This window comes from Pempheris klunzingeri, chromosome 22, assembly GCF_042242105.1.
Source record: "Pempheris klunzingeri isolate RE-2024b chromosome 22, fPemKlu1.hap1, whole genome shotgun sequence".
NCBI classification, from domain to species: Eukaryota; Metazoa; Chordata; class Actinopteri; order Acropomatiformes; family Pempheridae; genus Pempheris; species Pempheris klunzingeri.
The window spans coordinates 3,931,915-3,951,471 of NC_092033.1; the positions used below are offsets into that span (position 1 = coordinate 3,931,915).

General features: G+C 42.4%; 2 protein-coding genes across 4 annotated transcripts in view; both read left to right on the plus strand.

Moving 5' to 3' along the window:
* Positions 1 to 9,304, plus strand: part of LOC139221688 (kinesin-like protein KIF21A) — a 29,863-nt gene extending 20,559 nt beyond the window's left edge. For 2 of the 3 annotated variants that reach the window (XM_070853606.1, XM_070853608.1), the window contains 24 exons: positions 388 to 448; positions 547 to 658; positions 744 to 932; positions 1,090 to 1,289; positions 1,651 to 1,758; positions 1,994 to 2,062; positions 2,161 to 2,306; positions 2,404 to 2,548; positions 2,655 to 2,849; positions 3,298 to 3,399; positions 3,980 to 4,145; positions 5,205 to 5,262; positions 5,676 to 5,730; positions 5,970 to 6,184; positions 6,397 to 6,570; positions 7,257 to 7,289; positions 7,392 to 7,528; positions 7,638 to 7,722; positions 7,817 to 7,906; positions 7,995 to 8,153; positions 8,245 to 8,362; positions 8,460 to 8,630; positions 8,752 to 8,951; positions 9,085 to 9,304. In XM_070853606.1, the coding sequence (XP_070709707.1) occupies positions 388 to 448; positions 547 to 658; positions 744 to 932; positions 1,090 to 1,289; positions 1,651 to 1,758; positions 1,994 to 2,062; positions 2,161 to 2,306; positions 2,404 to 2,548; positions 2,655 to 2,849; positions 3,298 to 3,399; positions 3,980 to 4,145; positions 5,205 to 5,262; positions 5,676 to 5,730; positions 5,970 to 6,184; positions 6,397 to 6,570; positions 7,257 to 7,289; positions 7,392 to 7,528; positions 7,638 to 7,722; positions 7,817 to 7,906; positions 7,995 to 8,153; positions 8,245 to 8,362; positions 8,460 to 8,630; positions 8,752 to 8,951; positions 9,085 to 9,142 (3,046 nt within the window). In that variant the 3' untranslated portion in view covers positions 9,143 to 9,304. The remainder of the gene's footprint in view (positions 1 to 387; positions 449 to 546; positions 659 to 743; positions 933 to 1,089; positions 1,290 to 1,650; positions 1,759 to 1,993; positions 2,063 to 2,160; positions 2,307 to 2,403; positions 2,549 to 2,654; positions 2,850 to 3,297; positions 3,400 to 3,979; positions 4,146 to 5,204; positions 5,263 to 5,675; positions 5,731 to 5,969; positions 6,185 to 6,396; positions 6,571 to 7,256; positions 7,290 to 7,391; positions 7,529 to 7,637; positions 7,723 to 7,816; positions 7,907 to 7,994; positions 8,154 to 8,244; positions 8,363 to 8,459; positions 8,631 to 8,751; positions 8,952 to 9,084) is intronic. The other variant, XM_070853607.1, reaches the window with a different exon arrangement.
* Positions 9,305 to 19,124: 9,820 nt separating this feature from the next.
* The window catches only part of LOC139221563 (copine-8), a 72,950-nt gene continuing 72,517 nt past the window's right edge, over positions 19,125 to 19,557 (plus strand). Inside the window, exon 1 of the mRNA XM_070853470.1 lies at positions 19,125 to 19,255. Within this exon, the coding sequence (XP_070709571.1) occupies positions 19,158 to 19,255 (98 nt within the window). The 5' untranslated portion in view covers positions 19,125 to 19,157. The remainder of the gene's footprint in view (positions 19,256 to 19,557) is intronic.

Genomic DNA, 19,557 nt, shown 5'->3' on the forward strand with positions numbered 1-19,557 from the left:
AGTGTGATAAAAGTATCAGGGCTGAGATAAAAATAAAGTTTTTAAGATGATGGTCTGTAGAATTTGATCAACAAATCTTAGATGTGTGCGGCAGCTCCTCTTAAAAAGAAACCAATTTGTAATGTGGGCAGTTAATTGTGTTAATTGTGAGCAGTTAATCACTTTGCCTTTCCCAGTGTATCATTAATGTGGCACCCCATGAATCACAGTGAAATCATTCATTAACCAGCACTGATTCCACATCTGCGCCTGATCTGATTAAGTCTAAATCCTTTGCATGTGCACTTTACCCTTTGTGTGTAATTTAGATTGCAGTGAAATCCTAAAAAACGTACATTATAACAACTGGGTCGGTAGCTAACAGTTAGCGGTCTGTTCCTCTTCCAGCGCTGTCAAAGAGGAAGTGCCAGACAACGAGCAGGAGAGGGGCAGCGAGGAGGCAGAGGTGGTAGGTGGAGAGTCACTAACTAATCTAAGATATTCATCATATATTTCTTAGGGTGTGTTTTTCTTGTCCTCTTCATGTCTGTGCTTATATGTTGCCAGGACGGCAGCGACCACGAAGAAGGCGAAGATGCTGACGGAGAGGAGGAGGACTTCGACATGGCGGGAGATGAGACGTCTGAAGACTCTGACTCTGAGGAACTGGAGGAGAAAGGTAAAAGCTATTCTGTGGAGCCTGAAGTCACAGTTGGTAATGAAATGGAGGTGGTGTCGGGATCTAAGGGTGCATTTGTGCACAGAGAACGTCCAGGCCGACCTGGCCAACATCACCTGTGAGATCGCCATCAAACAGAAGCTCATAGACGAGCTGGAGAACAGCCAGCGGCGTCTGCACACTCTCAAACAGCAGTACGAGCAGAAGCTGATGATGCTGCAGAACAAAATCAAAGACACACAGCTGGAGAGGGACAAGGTGCTGCATAATATGGGTAAGACACACATTCAAACAGGTACTTGACTTCGCTGACGAGCCTTGTAATTAGTACCTGGGTTCCCCTGTGAAACAGAAAAAGGAAGCTTCACATGTTCCAGCTGACAAACAAACAAAACAAAAGGCTGTTCCTTTGTTTTTTCGTTCATTTCCAGGTTCAGTGGAGTCTGGTACAGAGGAGAAGGCCAAGAGGATCAAAGTGGAGTATGAGAGGAAGCTGAGCTCCATGAACAAAGAGCTGCAGAAGCTCCAGTCGGCTCAGAAGGAGCACGCCCGCCTGCTGAAGAACCAGTCGCAGTACGAGAAGCAGCTCAAGAAACTCCAGCTGGATGTGACCGAGATGAAGAAGACCAAGGTAAAGGAATAGGTCGTGTTTTGTTTTACTGCACCATTCTGCAGTGTAAATGAGTTGTTTTGTAAGTGATGGGGATATTGTCAGGAATCCTGCCTGAACTTATCACCGTACTTTTTTCCCCTGCCGCAACGTGGAGCACTTGTCTAAGAAGCCCTGTGTGTCAGACGCACTTTTAACACTGGTTGTCATGAAAAATAAGGTTCATGCTATTAAAATTGCTATATTTTATAGGTGTTACATAATCCTTGACAATGTTACTATGGTCTGACTGCAGATTTTTCCGTTATTATTTGTGATCTGATTCCGTAATAACAAATAATCACATGTAATCCATTACTACACAACCCTGTGTGTCTACCAGGTGGCACTGATGCGTCAGATGAAGGAGCAGCAGGAGCGAAGCAGAGCCGCAGAGTGCAGGAGGAACAGGGAGATCGCCTCTCTGAAGAAAGACCAGCGCAGAGCAGAGGTGAGAGGGCTGGAGACATTCACAGAGGGAGATTCATTTCCTGTATTTACATATCGTTTGTATCGTTACTTGGTTTAATTCACAGATAAGTAAAGATATATCTGAATTTAAACCCATCTAATCATACAATACTACTGTGTAAAGGAATCATTTTATACATGATAGCAAGTCAAATTAATGTACGTTCAATGATGAATGTGTTTCAAATGTAAATATTGTGTCAATTCCTGCTTAGCACCAACTGAAACAGATGGAGGCTCAGAAAAGACAACAGGAGTTGATTCTTCGCAGGAAGAATGAAGAGGTGAGTCACAGAGAGTAAAGATAGTATCACTGGGTGTTCGTCCGCCTTTGTTCCACTCTTATGTGCAAAGTGACTGTGTCTTTTGTGGACTGCGTCAGGTGACCGCTCTCAGGCGGCAGGTGAGGCCCGTGTCTGGGAAGGCGAGCAGGAAGGTGAGCTTACAGGAGCCTCTCCAGGAGCCGTCACACAGAGCCACCCCGGGGAGGATGCACACCTCTGGGGCGTCCCCATCCAACGGAGCCAGGTGCAGCAGCTGAGAGCATCTATGTGTGTCAAAGTGTGCATCACATGTGTGTTTTAGCGATTCTAAAAAGTGCTGCTTCTCTCTCTCTGCCTCTCAGGAGCTCCCCGACACGGATGGGAAGTATCTACCTGAGCAGGACAGCCAGGACCAAGTGGCAGTCCCTGGAGAGGCGCGTCACTGACATCATCATGCAGAGGATGACTATCTCCAACATGGAGACAGATATGAACAGACTGCTGAAGGTAACGCATCACGACATCATCACAAACTGGTGTATTTGTCCCTTTTTTTTACTTTCCCTCACGTCTCTTCTCACTTCTCTCTCCCTTAACTCCGCCACCGCTTTAGCAACGGGAGGAGCTGACCAAGCGGAGGGAGCGAGTGTCCAGAAAGAGAGAGAAGATGACGGTGGAGGGCACGGATGCCGACCGCTCACTGGCCTCCCTGAACGAGGAGCTGGAGTCTCTCAGTGCCAACATCGACTATATCAATGACAGCATCGCCGACTGCCAGGCCAACATCATGCAGATGGAGGAGGCCAAGGTGATCCCCTTGTATATAAGCTTAATAAATAAAGATGTAGGAGGTCACGTCTTCAAAGTACCTCATAAATTGTGGGAATAAAAACACAGAATTTGCTGATATGTGTCTTCTGTTGTCTCAGATGGACAAATTGGGAAATAATTGTGCAGTTAAGCACCAGTGACAACTTTGTAGACTCCACTGTGACAAATGAGCATCAGGCACTTATTTGTCGGAGTAACAATGACTGTAGCGACTGTATTAACATTAACATTAACAGGAAACAATTGTTTAGCGCTGCCGTCTAATCAAACACAATCACCTGTCACCAACCTTCTTGTCCAGCTCCGGGCAAGAAAGCTAGTTGGTGTATTTCCTAAAATCTTATTTAAATAAACTGTGGTTATATACTACACTGTCCTGTGACTGAGTGCCACTTTATCCAATGTGTTATTATTATGGGCTGCAGGAGGAGGGAGACACGGTGGATATGGCCGCGGTGATCAATTCCTGTAATTTATCAGAGGCCCGCTTCATTCTGGACCATTTCATGACGATGGCCATCAATAAGGTACCAACCGCCCTTGCTGACTTAATGTGATTTCAGTCTTAATGTTATCAGTGTGTCTTTGTTTGCATTCATGTCCGGGTTATTCTTATTTAACCTGATAAACCTTTTGCTTTTACCTTTTAATAAGATTTATTGTGAGTCATGTAACCCCATCTCCAGCATGTTAACTTAACATTGAGCAATTCCATGGGCTACATTTCATTAGTTATCATAATTTATTTGAAAGTCATATCTTTCAAAATAAATGGACTGTATGAATTTGATTGCATTGTGAGTATTTTGGTTCATATACAATTTTGTCCGCTCATCTTTCATAACCACGGCTGCTTTATAAGCTTGAATTCAATGGAGCAAGTTGATTAAATTCTGTTTGTATTAGATGAGATAAAATTAGATTTAATTAGACCTAATTGGTCCAGCGAGGAAACACATTCAACCCAGCAGGGACGAACAAATGGAAGGAAGTGATTACAACAACATAGCCTTCATTAGATCTGCCTGTTTGTGAGATATACAAACAACTAAAAAACAATTCACATTGTGTCCAGTGACAAACAGTCTGCTGCGTGATCTCTGTCAGGGTCTGCAGGCGTCTCAGAAGGAGTCCCAGCTGAAGGTGATGGAGGGCAGGTTGAAGCAGACGGAGATCAACAACGCCACCCAGAACCAGCTGCTGTTCCACATGCTGAAGGAGAAAGCTGAGATCAACCCGGAGCTGGACGCTCTGCTGGGGAGCGCTCTGCAAGGTAGGGAACGCCAGCAGACCCACGCTGGTCTGAGCACGCCAAGCACAATCACCTTTTTTTAATCATCTCTTTCACCATAAGGCGACATTTTATTTTGAAGGCCTGTTTTCTTTATGGGTGTACAAACAGAGTTGATACATAATGATCATTAGAGAAAACGTGCCATTGAATTCTCTGTGAAACAAACAGCAGGCCTGTAAAATAAAATAGTCGCCCTTTCTTCATCTTTGGGTTTGAGTTTTGATTTTGTTTGTTTTCTCTGTTGTGTCGGTGTGAACTCAGAGTTAGGTTACCTGTCGTCAGGTGAGTATAAGATGCTTAGCAGTGTGACTGTGTTTGAGAGAGAGTGGCACTTGCACACTACAAGATTTCCTTAAAATGTACCCCAATTAAAGGCAGATATGGAATAAAACTTTAAAAATCATTAAATCTGAATTAATCTTTAACAGGATGTAATCATGTAATAACTACAGGTGACTTTCTTTTTTTATATTTGGTCCATTAACTGTATTTATATTAATGTCCTGTAACTACTGTCCCAAAGTGAAATGAAGAAGTCTTGTAGTGTGCACCAAGCCCTCAGTGCTCCTTTTAAAAACTAACCCAGTTGAAGTAACTTTGCCATGACGAGCATGATGTGTTTGTTGTGTTGAGTTACCCCACCTGCTAGCAAGTCCCACTCACTAAAACTAAACAGCAGCGAAGATCCACGCTGCAGCAGGACTCAGGGCTCCTTTGTGTGTCTGCATTTGTCGTTTTTATTTATTTTTCTGTCTCTGTCATTCTCCATTCTTCCGTTACACATGACGAAAATACTCTGTAGCTTCCCGTCCCATCACCCTAATGACACCTGGTTTTGTCCCCCTTTATCTGAAACTAAACCAGGTGACACCTGATCTTGTTCTGAACTCACATTCTTGTGCTGTAATGTTTAGGTTCAGTTTAGGACATACTGTACTGCACCATTAGGGAAATACACATGTTCAATATGCTTTGCAAATGCAATTATAAATCATATTTCTTATGTGTGTTAATGTGCGTGTGTGTTTTGTGGTACAGAGAACGGAGACGACAGCAGTAGTGACGAGTCTACGCCCAGTCCAGCCTCAGAGGGAAGGTAAACACAGACTTTTACTGTTCAGACTGTTTTTCTGTGTCACCGTTTTACTTCTGACTCAAAACTTTCCTGTTCTCTCAGGCTGATTACCAGTTTTTGCCTTTTTTATTAAAGCACTTTGAGCTTAATGGGCTTAATTCTATATATAAAATGAATTGACATTGCCACTTGTTACTGTACATGCTAATACGTTTATTGGTCCCTTCATTTAGCATTATCATCAAGTCGACATAAGTATCGCCTTCAGCCTCAGCCTGTACTTTACTAATAAGCACTGCCACTACAGCTGCACTGTTTAGTGCTAATTAGCAAACGCTAGCACGCTAACACACTAAACTAAGATGGTAAACATTATTACAGCATGTTCTTATGGAGTGGGTGTAGCTGACTGAAAATCCCTGACTTTGTTTCAGCACACTGGCATCAGATCTGTTGAAGTTATGTGGTGAATCCAGACCAAGAAGCAAGGTAATGTGCTGTGCATGGCAATCTGATATACAGTAAAAACATCAAAAAAAGTAAAAAAACAAATGTTGTTTTGGGGTACTTTCATTACTTCCTATCCTACTTTACCTATTTCGTCCTATTGTACTTCCTACTTTGCTTCCCCTACACCTTTATTCATTCCCTGACTTGGAATAATTACTAACTGGTCCATTAACTTGTGAGTCTAGTGAATATTGAGCCAAACAATTCTGGCCCCTCAGGCTCGCAGGAGGACCGCCACCCAGATGGAGCTGCTCTATGCCAGCAGTGGGGATCCGTCCTGTGAATCCCCCACTGGAGACTTCTCCACCCCTCTGCTGCCCCTCTCAGAGCGCCCGGAAGGGCCGGCAGACATGCAGGGTCACGCGGTTGGTCAAACCCCTGACCGCGAGCAAACTGTTTCCCCATCTGCACTGTCTGCCAGGCCAGCTGGCTTGTAAGTGTTTAAGGCAGCATTTCTCAGTGGTAGACAAATATCTCATTTTATTCTCTCTGTTTGACTTATTGAACATTTAGTACTGTAGCTGTAACATTTTAAAGATTGTCGGTTGTAAAGCAGTGTGATGAGAATTTGTTCACTCTTCCACCTTGTTGAATTGTTATTTATTACAATAACAAAATATCTCCTGTTACTTTTCCCGTCTGCAGGTCTGGATCCAGGTCACCTACAGGGACTGAGAGGAGGCAGCTGGAGCGGTCGCCCCTCAGCCGAAGGAAGATACAAGAGAAAGGATCCACGGCGACACACATCCCAGCACCCACGCAAACACCTCCGCCTACCACAGCAGAAGCTAAAGCGAAAGGCAGCGACTACAAATCACTGTAAGTGACAAGTACCGTTAATCAATGAGTTGTATTTTTGTCACTGACAGGCTCGGATTGTTATTAGAAGTGTCTGACAGCAGTACAGAAAGGATCAATAAGGAGATAGACCTATAAGATCCTTTTTGTATAACCAGAAACAGCTGTTGTATTGTGCTATTTTAACCCACCTGACTCCATTGACAAAAATAGTAATTTAAGCTTCCATAGCGCAGGAGTTCCTGGTCTACTGTAACCTTGATTGGTTAGTTTGTTTGTTACACAAGTATTCTGTTGAATCTGAATTAAGCCTTTAAAACACCAAAGTCACACACTAACACAAACAAGCTAACTGATAGAGACCAAGTTAGACCTGTAATTGTAATGTAAAATTATTGTTTTTGTTAATGGAGTCTGGCGGCTTTGACCAAAGCTATACAAGGGCTGTTTCTGGTTAAACAAAAAGGATGTCACAGGTCTGTCTCTGTAGGGATCCTTTTTGTAATGTTGTCCGACACTTCCAATAACTATCTGAGCTTGTTAATGTTAAAACAATCACTTATGGTGGTTAACTTTCTGGGACAGTTGCCAGCCATTGTAGCTTTTGTTATTTCAAACCCAAAATATATGCATTTGACTTCAGTACAGATAATAATCTTTACATTTTAATGGGCTGATTTTTCACGTTACTTTGTCTTCTGATTCAGCTTGGAGGAGTCACCTGTATTTGAAGGCCATAGGTAATTTCATGTCTTTGGGCCTTTTCTTTTAAAATACAAATCTAAAGGCACCTCTATTTTAAACTGCCAAGTGTAACTTTTATCTTGTCATGCTCACTGCAGAGGTGTGATCAACCCTGTGACAGCCCCTAAAAACAGCCGTGGGGCCAAACTCCAGTGTGTCCATGTAGCGGAGGGGCACACCAAACCTGTTCTCTGCGTAGATGCCACAGATGATCTGCTCTTCACAGGATCCAAAGGTAAAAAAAACAACAACAAATTGTCTGTAATGATATCGCTTTCTTTGAAGAGAAGGAGCCTCAAGCGAACGTTTCCTTATGTGTCCGTATGTGCTTTGTGTGTTTTTAGACCGTACATGTAAAGTGTGGAACCTGGTGACGGGTCAGGAAATCATGTCTCTGGCAGATCATCCCAGCAGTGTCGTCTCAGTCAGGTGCTTGTGTGCAGCAATAGCACAGGTTAAATAGCAGTAATCCCGTAGCATTTAGTGCTGATACATTTTTCCATGTTGTGCTGCTATATTTCAGGTACACCTCTAGTCTCGTCTTCACTGTTTCCACTGCTTACATCAAAGTCTGGGACATACGAGACTCTGCCAAGTGTATCCGCTCGCTCACGTAAGTGTTTCCCACATTTTTACAGCTTAACATTGTCTGAATCTAATCCCACTAACGAGGATGTATTCTGCGTTCTTGTGGTTGTTAGGTCGTCTGGCCAGGTGGGTTCAGGAGACATCTGTTCCTCTGTCAGGAGTTTATCCATCCCACCAGGAGAGAGTCAGATCAACCAGATCGCTCTCAACCCTTCGGGCTCCTTCCTTTACGCCGCCGCTGGCAACGCTGTGCGCATGTGGGACCTCCGCAAGTAAGTTCAAACGCAGATTAGTTTTAAACAGAGTTTTACTTTGACAAAGTCAGACTGATCAGAATTCATCTTTTTCCCTGTCTTTCTCTAGATTCGTGTCCACGGGGAAGCTGACTGGTCATTTAGGACCTGTTATGTGTCTGACTGTTGACAAATTAGGTAATGGACAGGATGTTGTCCTCACTGGCTCCAAAGACCATCATGTTAAAGTAAGACACACAAACAATTAAAGTCCTTTTGGCTTGTTTGCAAGAAACCACTAGAGTCAGTTGTATTGTGGGTACATTTGTGTGTTTGTGTGTCCAGATGTTTGAGGTGGCAGAAGGTGCTCAGGGCAGCATCACCTCCAGCCACACATTTGGTCCTGCTCATCAGGACGGCGTGGAGTCTCTGGCCGTGCACGGAGATGTTTTCTACAGTGGCTCCAGAGACTATTACATCAAGAAGTGGGACTTGGCCAGTAAACAGCTGCTTCAGGTATGCTGATACCACAGCAGTGTGGTATTGCGTAGCTTTTTACCCCCAGATTTCATTTTCTATGAGCTGAAAAATAAAACCTACAGTATGATGTGAGCTAACTAGCTGCTGTTTGCTCTAGCAGTCTGTCAGTGCCCCGGCAGACTGGGTTAGTGCTCTGGGCGTGGTGCCAGGCTCTGCGGTGCTGCTCAGCGGATGCAGAGGAGGGCTGCTACGCCTCTGGCACGCTGAATCACTGGCGCCCCTCGGCGAGATCAGGGGACACGACAGTCCCATCAACGGCCTGGCCACAAACAGCAGCCAACTGTTCACCGCCTCAGAGTGAGCCACAAAACATGCTCTTTTCAGTTTTTACACTCTTTGTCATAACTGTCAAGTAAGTGGAGTGATACTGAGATTATTATGAGCTGTTTTTGGTGAACTTTTCCCTGTATGTGTGTGTGTTTTCTGACAGTGACCGCACAGTGAAGATTTGGGAAGCCAAAGGATCCCTGGAGGAAGGAGTCCACTGACACCTGATTCCTCTGATCAGACATGAAATGGAGGATTGTTTTCTGGCTTCTGCAACACCACCTATGACTTGATGAAGAGTTGGACGGGAGTTCAAAGTGGATCTGTGTCCTGAAAGCGTGGATTTCAGACTAAAAAAACAATCTTAAGACGTCACTGATCCTTCATGGATGCTCCACAGGGATCAGTTTCAGGGAAGTCTAATTAAATGCGGCTGCTCTCGGTCTTTCAAGCCGAGTGTATTCACTAATATTCTAGGTCAAGACGGATCACAGTGGAGCCGCTCAAGCCTCCAGTAAAGCTCCAAGGAAAAATCAATGGGAAAAAAAGTAAAAATATGGATCTGTGTCAATGGATCCACGACTCTCCTGTGCGTTCACCGTTCCTCAGTTCATCAAAAGACAACATGGATACCTTTCACTGTATGCAAAGAGTGAATTTTGCCAGAGCTGCTGTTTTTGGTGAATGCTTTGCTTCTTCGCACCAAGTGATGTCGATTAAGACTGCTGAAAGCGACTGCGTCCCAAAACAAGACTTGGACGTCTCCGGCCCACCAGCAATAACTGTGAGTCTGTCCTTAGTGTTCACATGGTGTGTTGTGCTTTCCTGCCATTGCTCCCCAGGTCAATTTGGGTACGTGTGTGTGTGTGTGTGTGTGTGTGTGTGTGTGTTCTTTATAACCAAGGACCAAATACTGCAACTAGTGAAACTGAGCATGGTCTTATTGTTCAGCTGTTGAACTGCCAAACACTCTAGTGCAACATAAGAGGCCTCTAAATAAGAAAATACTGCGCTACTTTGAAGGTCCCTGCACAGCTTCCACCTCAAATTTAACTACTTTCATCTGGTGTCTGTTAATTGATAGAATTTGTCCTCAAAACAACAGTACAAATAATATTCCTACATTTGAGTCAAACAGTAAATACAAGCAAAATGTTCCCTTTAGCTTTCTTTCCCAGTTGCACTGATGAACTCGTTTAATGAATAGATTTATAGTTACTACATGATTTCAGTGCTGTAAACTCTACTTTCAGGCTGAGACAGTGTACCCTGCTAAGCATGGCTACTTAGCTTTTAGCAGGCCGAGGTTAACTGGTGTTACTGATTTCCTCCATTATGATTAGATTTTAGTTACTGCCTTATTTATAAAACTCAGTAGCTAAGGAAAAAAAGCTGTGGGTAGAAAATTTGGGTAAATTAGCTTTCACCGGCTAGCCTTAAACTAGCTAGCACAGAGTCACAGCGGTTTGGGTTTTTAGCTACCTCTGTGTTTCAGATTTGAAATGCTATATTTTGTAAGTTATGTGGTACAGTGATTCTGTAGATGGTGAGACAGATGTCAAAAAGTCAGATTGTGGTTTTTAGTCAGGTTTTCCCAATGTAGTCACGGCGTTCTGGCTTTGTAAGGCAGCATTAGAAACAATATACCCTCCATTAAACCCTACTTTTATCTATAAGATAAAAGGCTGAATAGCTGTTTCATCTAGATTCCAAGTTTGAATAATACAGGTGTTCATACAAGTGTTTCCCAAACTCACAGCAGCTTCAATGTTTCAGTCAGTGGTGTGTTCGCAGTCACTAAAGGTTTCAGTATTCTCTGTTTTAAGTATTTACAGTCTGAAGTCGGGTTTTTCTCTGCTGGTGGGTTTACTTTCCCGTCTGACCTGGATCTTTGGTCTTCACAGCAAACATTTTCTCACTTCCAGGATTATTGGAGCTGTGAAACACTTCTAAAGCTGAAGTACGACTACGGCACCAAACGTGCTTTAAGGAAACTTTAGCTGGAGTCTGTGCGCAGCCTGTAGTTTCATGAGAGGATACTTAAAGTGTATGAGAAGCTGTTCCTAATCTGAACGATGTGAATGAAAAGCAGTCACGTTGATGGAATCAAGCACCTTGTAATTCCCTCTTCTTGGGATATAACATGCATATTTTGTGTTCCTAAAAGATGTGTGTGTTTTTCAATCCAAACGACGTGAGCAGTACTGTTCACGCCCACTGTCTTAGTGTCTAAACTGCACACGAGCTAACCATATCAAACTACATTCAGTCTTTTAAATGTCAGTCTGAAATACTATTTATTTATTTTTTTGATCGCTGTTGTCTTCCTCATCAATCAGAGATTTTGAGCTCATTTCCATCTGATGCCTCTGATATCTCGGCATCAAAGACGATGGACTGCACAGGAATATGGGATGGATTTATCCACAATCAGAGATGTATTATCAGTGCCTGAAATAAATCCTAAACTGTGGGGAGCGAGCGTGATAAATGAGGACTATCCCTTATTAAAAAGGTTGACCAGTTTATCATAAACCATTGTATCATGAGTGTGATTTAAACTGATTGAGAAAAACACTTGCTGCTCTTGTTTGGATATTCGAGGGAGAGATTGTTAGCAATGCTAAAGTCAATGGGACTCAAATAATTGCACTGAAAAATCACATTTTTTGCAACTTTAAATCAGTTTTTTTGTTATCGTCTCACAACATAGACTAATACACACGAATGAAATTGTGATTACTCCCGGTCCCATCGACTTGCACTTGAACTGCTTAAAAATTAATCCCAAAAAAGAAAAGATATGAGCATGTAAGTATTCCTAATTCATGATAGATCAGACAGGCTGCTTAAAATCTTGATTATCCTTCTAACTGTAGTTGAATCTTATTTTGAAATCTGACTGTAAATCTGCTCTTGTGTAAATACGACTGTTGTTTTTTCTTCCTGCTGATTCTCTTGTGCACAGTTTCAGGTGATTCAAATATCAGATGCAGTGTGAAAACAAATTTTAAAATAAAAACCATTTTTATGTTAAAAGTGTTATGTCTATTTATTCATATATTCATTTAAACCATGTATTAATGCATTGTGACCACATGGTGGTAGTGCTGTATAATGACGTGGTGCACCGGATAAATCATCATATTGACTTTGAGATTCTAGCAGTTTTTGTGTGTGTGAGCTTTGTGTTCCCCTGGCAAAACATGAAATCTGATTGCATGAGATTAATAAAAGCAGCTGCGGGCAGTCTGTTTTACATTTTCAGGCTCAGTGGTTACAATTGTCCTCCAAATAAAAATCACAACATAGCCTCACCACAGATGCATTATACAGTATATTACCTCTAGATTTACGTAATCTCTGGGTCTTCTGGCCTCACTAAATCATCACTTATCTGCACTTGGTTTCATTCCTCCTTTAATTATAACTTCAAGCGGTAATATTGAATCTTGTGATTTAGTCCAGCGCAGTAGACGTAGACGTAGACGGAGAGGAGGACAAGGGTAAGAAACTCCCCCTGAAGACACAAATGAATGAGAACAGTGATGGAAGGATCAATATTTAATGTTCAGCTGTGAGAGTAATGAGTAAAGTAGTATAGTAATGTAATGTAGTGAGGACAGAGGAGTGTTAATTGGACTCGCAGGAGCAGAGCACTGACTCGCGGCTGCCTCACTCTGTCTTGTGCGTGCTGTTCTGACTATTCTAATAATGCTTTCAGATGAAATAACACACTCCCACAATGCATTCTGATTAACTCCGCATAACTTGGAGTTTCTGCTGTTGTTAATGGGAAACATTGTCAGCTAGCCACCTTCTCCTCACTGGACACACGCATCTGATTTGCACACGAGCCGGACAAGCTTATAGAGGATTCAGTTGCCTAAAGTACTTTGTAGCTTACTGATAATTATAATATGTCAGAGTATTGATTCTAAACGTGTAGGTGACAGATGAAATGTCTCGTTTGCCTATTTGTTGTCTCCAAAGTTTAAAAGTCGACATGCAACCTTAGCAATCATACTTATCTGACCTTTAACCTTAAAGCAACTGTATGTAAAGTAAAGTAAAAGCTTCAGAACCACTTTGATGGTAGAAACTATTCCACTTCATGCACCAAACACCCGGTCTTGCTTTAGATAACTTGGGTTGAGCGGGTACGATCTCCTAGAAGAATCGTGTGACGCTTTATTTCATCTCAGCACACTCCACCACCAGTTTAGGTCTTCAGCTTTCTGTAAAGAAAAGCTAGTTCAGCACTTTCAGTACAGACATCATGGCAGCCGTAAAGAGACCAAACAGGACACTGATGGAGGAAGCTAAGAAGAAAGGAGGAGGTGCGATTTGTATTTGCATCACTGACGTTACAAGTGAACTGTAAGGAATAGTTTATCTTTTTGAATGATATGCTTATTGAGTTTCTTGAGAGTTAGATGAGAAGATTAATAGCACTCTATTGTTTGTAAGGCATGTTGTTTAATGGACAACAAAGGCCTGTGAGTCTGCTTTTTATCAACTGTCAGTGCCCACAGCCATTCATTTGCTAAATTACTATACAGGCTAATAACTACACAATTGATAAAGAAGTCATAATTGGGAAGTAAATTCTTGTAAAAGACTTGCATGTTGTCCTTAAATAGCTTTCATAATTGACCACCAAGTTTCTGCCCTACCAGCTCCTCAGGATGCTCACTGTATACGGGAACTGACTGACACTGGTATTCCTGGAACACTACTACACCAACCAGATGATCAAGTTTCACCACAAATGAATAATGACTTCTCAGACAGAGAGCGTGGGCTGAGAGTTCCACTTTCAGTTTAATTCTAGCATAATGTATGAAGAGTTCAGATGATGTATCCTCTTCTAATCTGTTCAGTGAACACATTGATCGGTGATGTGTGTGCGCCCCACCGGATGCTCTTGTTTCACAGTTAAATCCATCTGAATAATGTGATTAGTGCAGCTGCAGGTGCTTTGTATTTACTGGGGGATTAAAATCAATACAGGTTAATTTCTATGTGAAATGGCCTGAGATCAGATTTAGCCCTGTGTGTGCTTGTGTGTTTGTGTGTGTGTGTAGCAGGTGTTACTGAGGTTGTGGGGACACAAATCTGTTTACACACTCACATTGTGGGGACTCGCCTCCCAAATGGGGACAAAATGCAAGTCCCCTTAACGTGAAGCATTACATTTTAAGGTGAAGACTTGGTTTGATGTTAGGGAAGGTTTGGTTTAGGTTGAGGTTGCAACAAGGATTAGGTTTAAGCAAGTAATAGTTATTAAGGTAAGTCTCCAGGGAATCACTGTAAGTCAATGTCTGGATTTAAACATGACTCTGTGTGTCTGCTGGTGTCCCTTCGGTATTTGTGTTGTTACTTTGTGCTTTAGACCTTTTTAGCTGTACACTCCCATTGTTTTCTTAACCATTAGTTGGTGCATTAGAGAATTTCACAGTGCAGTTTCTACCACTGGATGTGATCCTGAAATAACTCTGGGCATCATTAGCAGCAAGAATGTTTTGTCGTCTGACAGTCAGTGAGCTATTGGTATGAGAAACACATCTGATTTGCATTTCATCTATTTGGCAGCCATTTGGAAGCAAATGATGTCGCTGAGACAGAAGCAGAAACATGTAAAGAGGGAAGAAATACAGTGTGGGGAAAACAGACAGAGACAGCCAAGTGGTAGTTAAAGACGTTTATCTGAGCAGCAATGAGGCTCAGGAGGACAGGGTCAATATTCACCACCCAGCCTCCTATCTCTGAGCGGCCACAGAGTGAATCCTCCAGCTAAAAATACCAGCGCTGCTGCTTTATGACCAGAACTGATGAGCTGTGATACTGCTGCTTGCTCTCTTAATGCGGCTACAGAAATCAACCTTGTCCGCTCTCGGCGGATCTCAAGTTATCGAGCCAAACAGATTGGCAAGAACAACATTTCTAATATCCCGGGGAAGGCGTTTCTGCATGACATTAGAGGGCAGCGCCAATGAAGAAATGACATCTGTGTTTCATTTACTGAATCTGTTTGAGTTTCTATGTCCGAAAGAGAGAAACTGTGGGAGACGAACACTCAGCAGAAGATCTTGAGTGTGTATGTGAACGAGGGGAGGTGATAGTGTGAGATATAGCTGATAATAACAGCCGTAGTGAAAGGGTCAAGTGCGTGCTCTCGTATACATTTGACAGAAGGAAGCACAGGTCAGTACCGGCTGTGTGGCGAGTGTCTAAGTGTTAGTAGCTATTACACCCTGAGAGCTCTCCAGTAAAACCCTGTGTGGTAGAAAGTAAATGTGTGCATTACAGATCACACAACCAGGGACTGTAACACCAGTGAATTTAGGCATGTAGACACTTTTTATATACCTTACTGGGAAATGTACTGTACCAAGTCAGACACTGCTTTATTTTTTAAACAAATTTTACATTTTTTCTTTCGGTAACTAAATCTAGGAAACATCTGTAATGAACATGACAAGAGAATAAATAAAATAAATATCTTGACAGCTACTGAATGAATAGCCATGACGTTCCTTCATTAGCGCTGTTTATACATCCCTGCCAAATATGTGCAAAATTCACAACATGTGTACAGCTCAACTAAAGCAAAACACAAGATGGCGAACTTGAAAAACCTGCATTGGCATGTCACATTTTTGCATGTTGGCCTGCTGATAGAGCGACATATATTACCCCTGTTTAGGTGAGGAAAATAAATTCAGTTTTATTTCGTCCTATCTTGCAAATTATTATATTATAATATTACAAAAAAAACTCCAAACTAAAACATACTGATGCTCAAAAGCTCCAGTGCAGCTACTAAATGGACCTTGTGATGAGATTATTTCCAAAATTCAATGGATGAATGGAATTTGGACCTTTGGGTCATTCTTACATGAAAGAGAGAGACAAATGGATTGTTCATTAGATATTTAGACATTATGAGCATCCAAACACATGAGCGGTGAATGCGTCGTATGCAGATGGGTCTTTTAATGTGGATACATGAGACTGCTATTATGCCTGTGTGTAATAATTATGCAGCAATGTATTGGAAACAAATGGCTTAATGTTTTATGCATGTTCAGGGATCCAGTCGCCGGATTATAATCAATGGACATCAACATTCTTACAGCATACATGGACTGAAAAAATGCAGGAAGCTCGCCAACGACAGCAAAAACTCTAGGCTGCTTGTGACTGAACATTTTATTGACATTTAGGGTTAAAAACAGTTTTTTCTTGTTGCTGAGACAGTAAATGAATTATTGGCAGTCAAAGAAAATAGTCAAAGAGTTTTTAAATGCCTTTAAATTGCATTTGATTTGGAAGATTGGAAGAGTTTTAGACTTACAATTCAACTGTAACACTCACAAACTTCTGATTTCACATATTTGTAGCTTATAAGTTGCTCATAATTTTGGCACCCACATTTGTACGATGCATCTCTTAGTTTTGGTTACTGAGCAACCGGTTTCACATGTAAAGAAACTGTAGGCGCCGGCGTCCACACACCAGGGGGCACTGCAGAGGGGGGCTGGAGATACAGTCAGGTGGCGATGATGTGATGTTTGCTCACACAAATGGCTTCTGTCTTTCTGTCTGAACCCCCTCTATATATATGTGTGTGTGTGTGTGTGTGTGTTTGCCTCAGTGTGTGTCCAGTAATTTCTGCCCCTGTGTGTGTGTGTGTGTGTATGAACCCATTCACCCCACCCACCCATGAGGACGCGGTCGGTGGGATGATGTTTGCCCAAAGGTGCCATGATGGTTTTTGCCACCATGCCAAATATCCAGCCCAGGGCGTGTCAGTGCATGTGTGTGTAAGACGGCTATATTTAGAGATGTGGTTTGCCAGTAAACACACTGAGCAATGCGTCATTTTAAGAACCTATGACTCTATCTTCTAAAGAAATGCTCTCTCTCTCTCTCTCCCTCTCTCTCTCTCTCACACACACACACACACACACACACACACACACACACACTTATGCAGCATATACAAAAAGTGAGCAGGTACTTCCTCTTTCACCAGCAGAGCAGTTTGGGATAGTTGTGAGGAGGAGTGCACACACACACATACAGTATCAGCTGTTTCCCTTGATGGCACACACATGCCATCTGACAACCTCTCCACAAACACACACACCTACAGCGAAACAGTTCAATCTACTGTAGGTCTCATTTAGAAATGGGCACACTCGTGCACATAATGCCCTCATAATGTGACTCTCCTCCTTATCCCTTCACATTCATCATGCTGTCATTCTGTTCTCTGCCAGCGGAGGGTCTCCCTTTCAGTTAATTAAATCAGATGCTTATCCTCGTAGCGTCGAGCGCAGAGAGCAGAGAGAGAGGAAATAGAGAGAGAGACTTATTAGTGTTTCTATTCAAACACTAATAATAATGATACTAATAATCTCCTCACACACTACTGAGACTAGAATTGTGTGTGTGAGCGGGACTGAATGAGCTGCACCACACGCACACATGGAGACTCTTCTGGTTTATAATTACATGTAGAGGGAGAGTGTGTCTAAATCTTAAAGGTGCACTCCAGCTATTCAGTATTGCACTTCCATAAGGTTGAGGGATTTACAGGCGACAGATCGTCAAAAGAATTGTCAATATCGGAGCAGCAGAGGCTGAGATATCCTGTAAAACTCTAGATCCTACATTTCCCATAATGCATTTCCCATAATGCAAATCAATAGAATCTTTTGCTGGACCTTTCCAAACCTTATAATGTCTAAATCGCCTCCTAAAGCCTAATGAAATCAACAATGTGTATTTCCATGTGATTTCAACAGCACATTCAGACACATAAACAAACTATCTTCATCATAAATACACCGAGGGGACTGCTTCACATCTGTCCTCTTCTTCCTCAGCATCGTCTTCCTCCTCCATGTGTCTAAAGTGGTGTCCTCTCTGTGAAGACATCTAACATACCCCAAAAGCTGGACGAAGCCTGAATTACGTCACACGCTGTTAAAAGCCATGGTCTCTAAACACACTAGTTCAGAACTGGCTGCCAGAAGAATGAACATATGTTGCATTGATATCCATCGATTCATATTAAAAGTTTTATTTATCTTCTCTCTTTATTTCGGATGAAGCCATGCTGTCATCTCTCTCATCTCTCTTTTACGCTCAATTTGACTGGCTCAGTTGAGTAAAGCAAAAAACACACTCCTGATAATTATATTTTAGGGTAGTTTTCATGAATTTATCGTAACTTTGTCGCAGGTCTAGATAAAATTGTTTTTATTTTTATCGAAATCCACCATTTTGTACTGTCATAGACAGACTGTAGTCCTGCCCCAAAGTTTTATCGTCTATTCTATTCTAAATGGAAACATAATTTTACTAAATGAACACCGTGCTGTGTTGACGGAGGCTTGTAACTAGTGAGTGGGACCATAAACTCGTTAGGAACATGCTTAATGAAATAATAAATGAAGAGAGAAGCAGCCTCATAGACTTCCATACAATCTGACTTCTTTCTGAAGGCCGTGGAGTCGCCCCCTGCGGGCCATTAGGAAGAATACAGGTTTAACACACTTGGCTTTACATCTCAGACCCCCACTCCTTTTATACAGCCTATGTGAAGTCCTCAGGGGCCCATGGAGGGGCTTTTTTTTTTTTGCCCCAGGGCCCACTAACAGGTTAATCCGGCCATGCAAGAAGGAATGAGGGTTTCATGCCAGCAGCCCACATTGAATTGGACTGAATTGAACTGATGTGAATGGGAATATTGAGGCCAGGGGAAATGCATGCATGCATGCCCACACACACACACACACACACACACACACACACAGGAAAAGACCTTTCATGACAGATTTCTTCTATTTTCATTGTCATTACTTGCATGCCAGTAAATCGGAAGCAATGAATTTTAAATGAGTGAACTGAAAGAGTGGGAGAGAGAGAGTGAGGGAGGGAGGGAGGGAGAGGGGAAGGAGATGGCAGAAAGAAAAAGAGGCAAAGGAGAAGGAAACACACACACACACACACACTCAGAGGAGGAGAAAGGGAGAAGTGACATCACATCTCCCAGCCTCCCTCTCCCTCTCTCCGGCACCTTTGCTCCACTTCTCGCCGAGGAGGCGCACACACACTTTCTCGCTTGTCCTCCTTCGTCGCTCGTAAAAAAAAAAAAAAAAAAAAGGAGGCTGGACCAAACAGAGGCAGAGGAAAAGCCAAACAATTTTTTTTTTTGACAGGATGAACAACAGTTTCCTGAACATGGCGTCGATAGGCGACTTCGACCCGCTGAACGCGTCCATCCCCGCCACCAAAGTTGAAATCACAGTGTCCTGCAGGTAGGGGAATGTGTCTACTTTACCCTGGTTTTATCTTTAATATATAAAGGAGGAGGGGAAAAAGGGTTACGGAGACAAAAAAAAACAACAACCACCGAGCTGCTGGAAGTCACGTTTGCTTCAACTCAACCAAGTTTGTGTTCACTTTGAGTTGAACGTGTTTTACGGCGGAGAGAAAAACGTTAAATTACAGTTACTAACCGTTACTGTGTTAGCAGCGCTAGCTTACATTTGTCACTTTTACTCCACTTCAACGCTGTTAAAACACACACACAACTACTGTTTCAGCATGACAACACGCC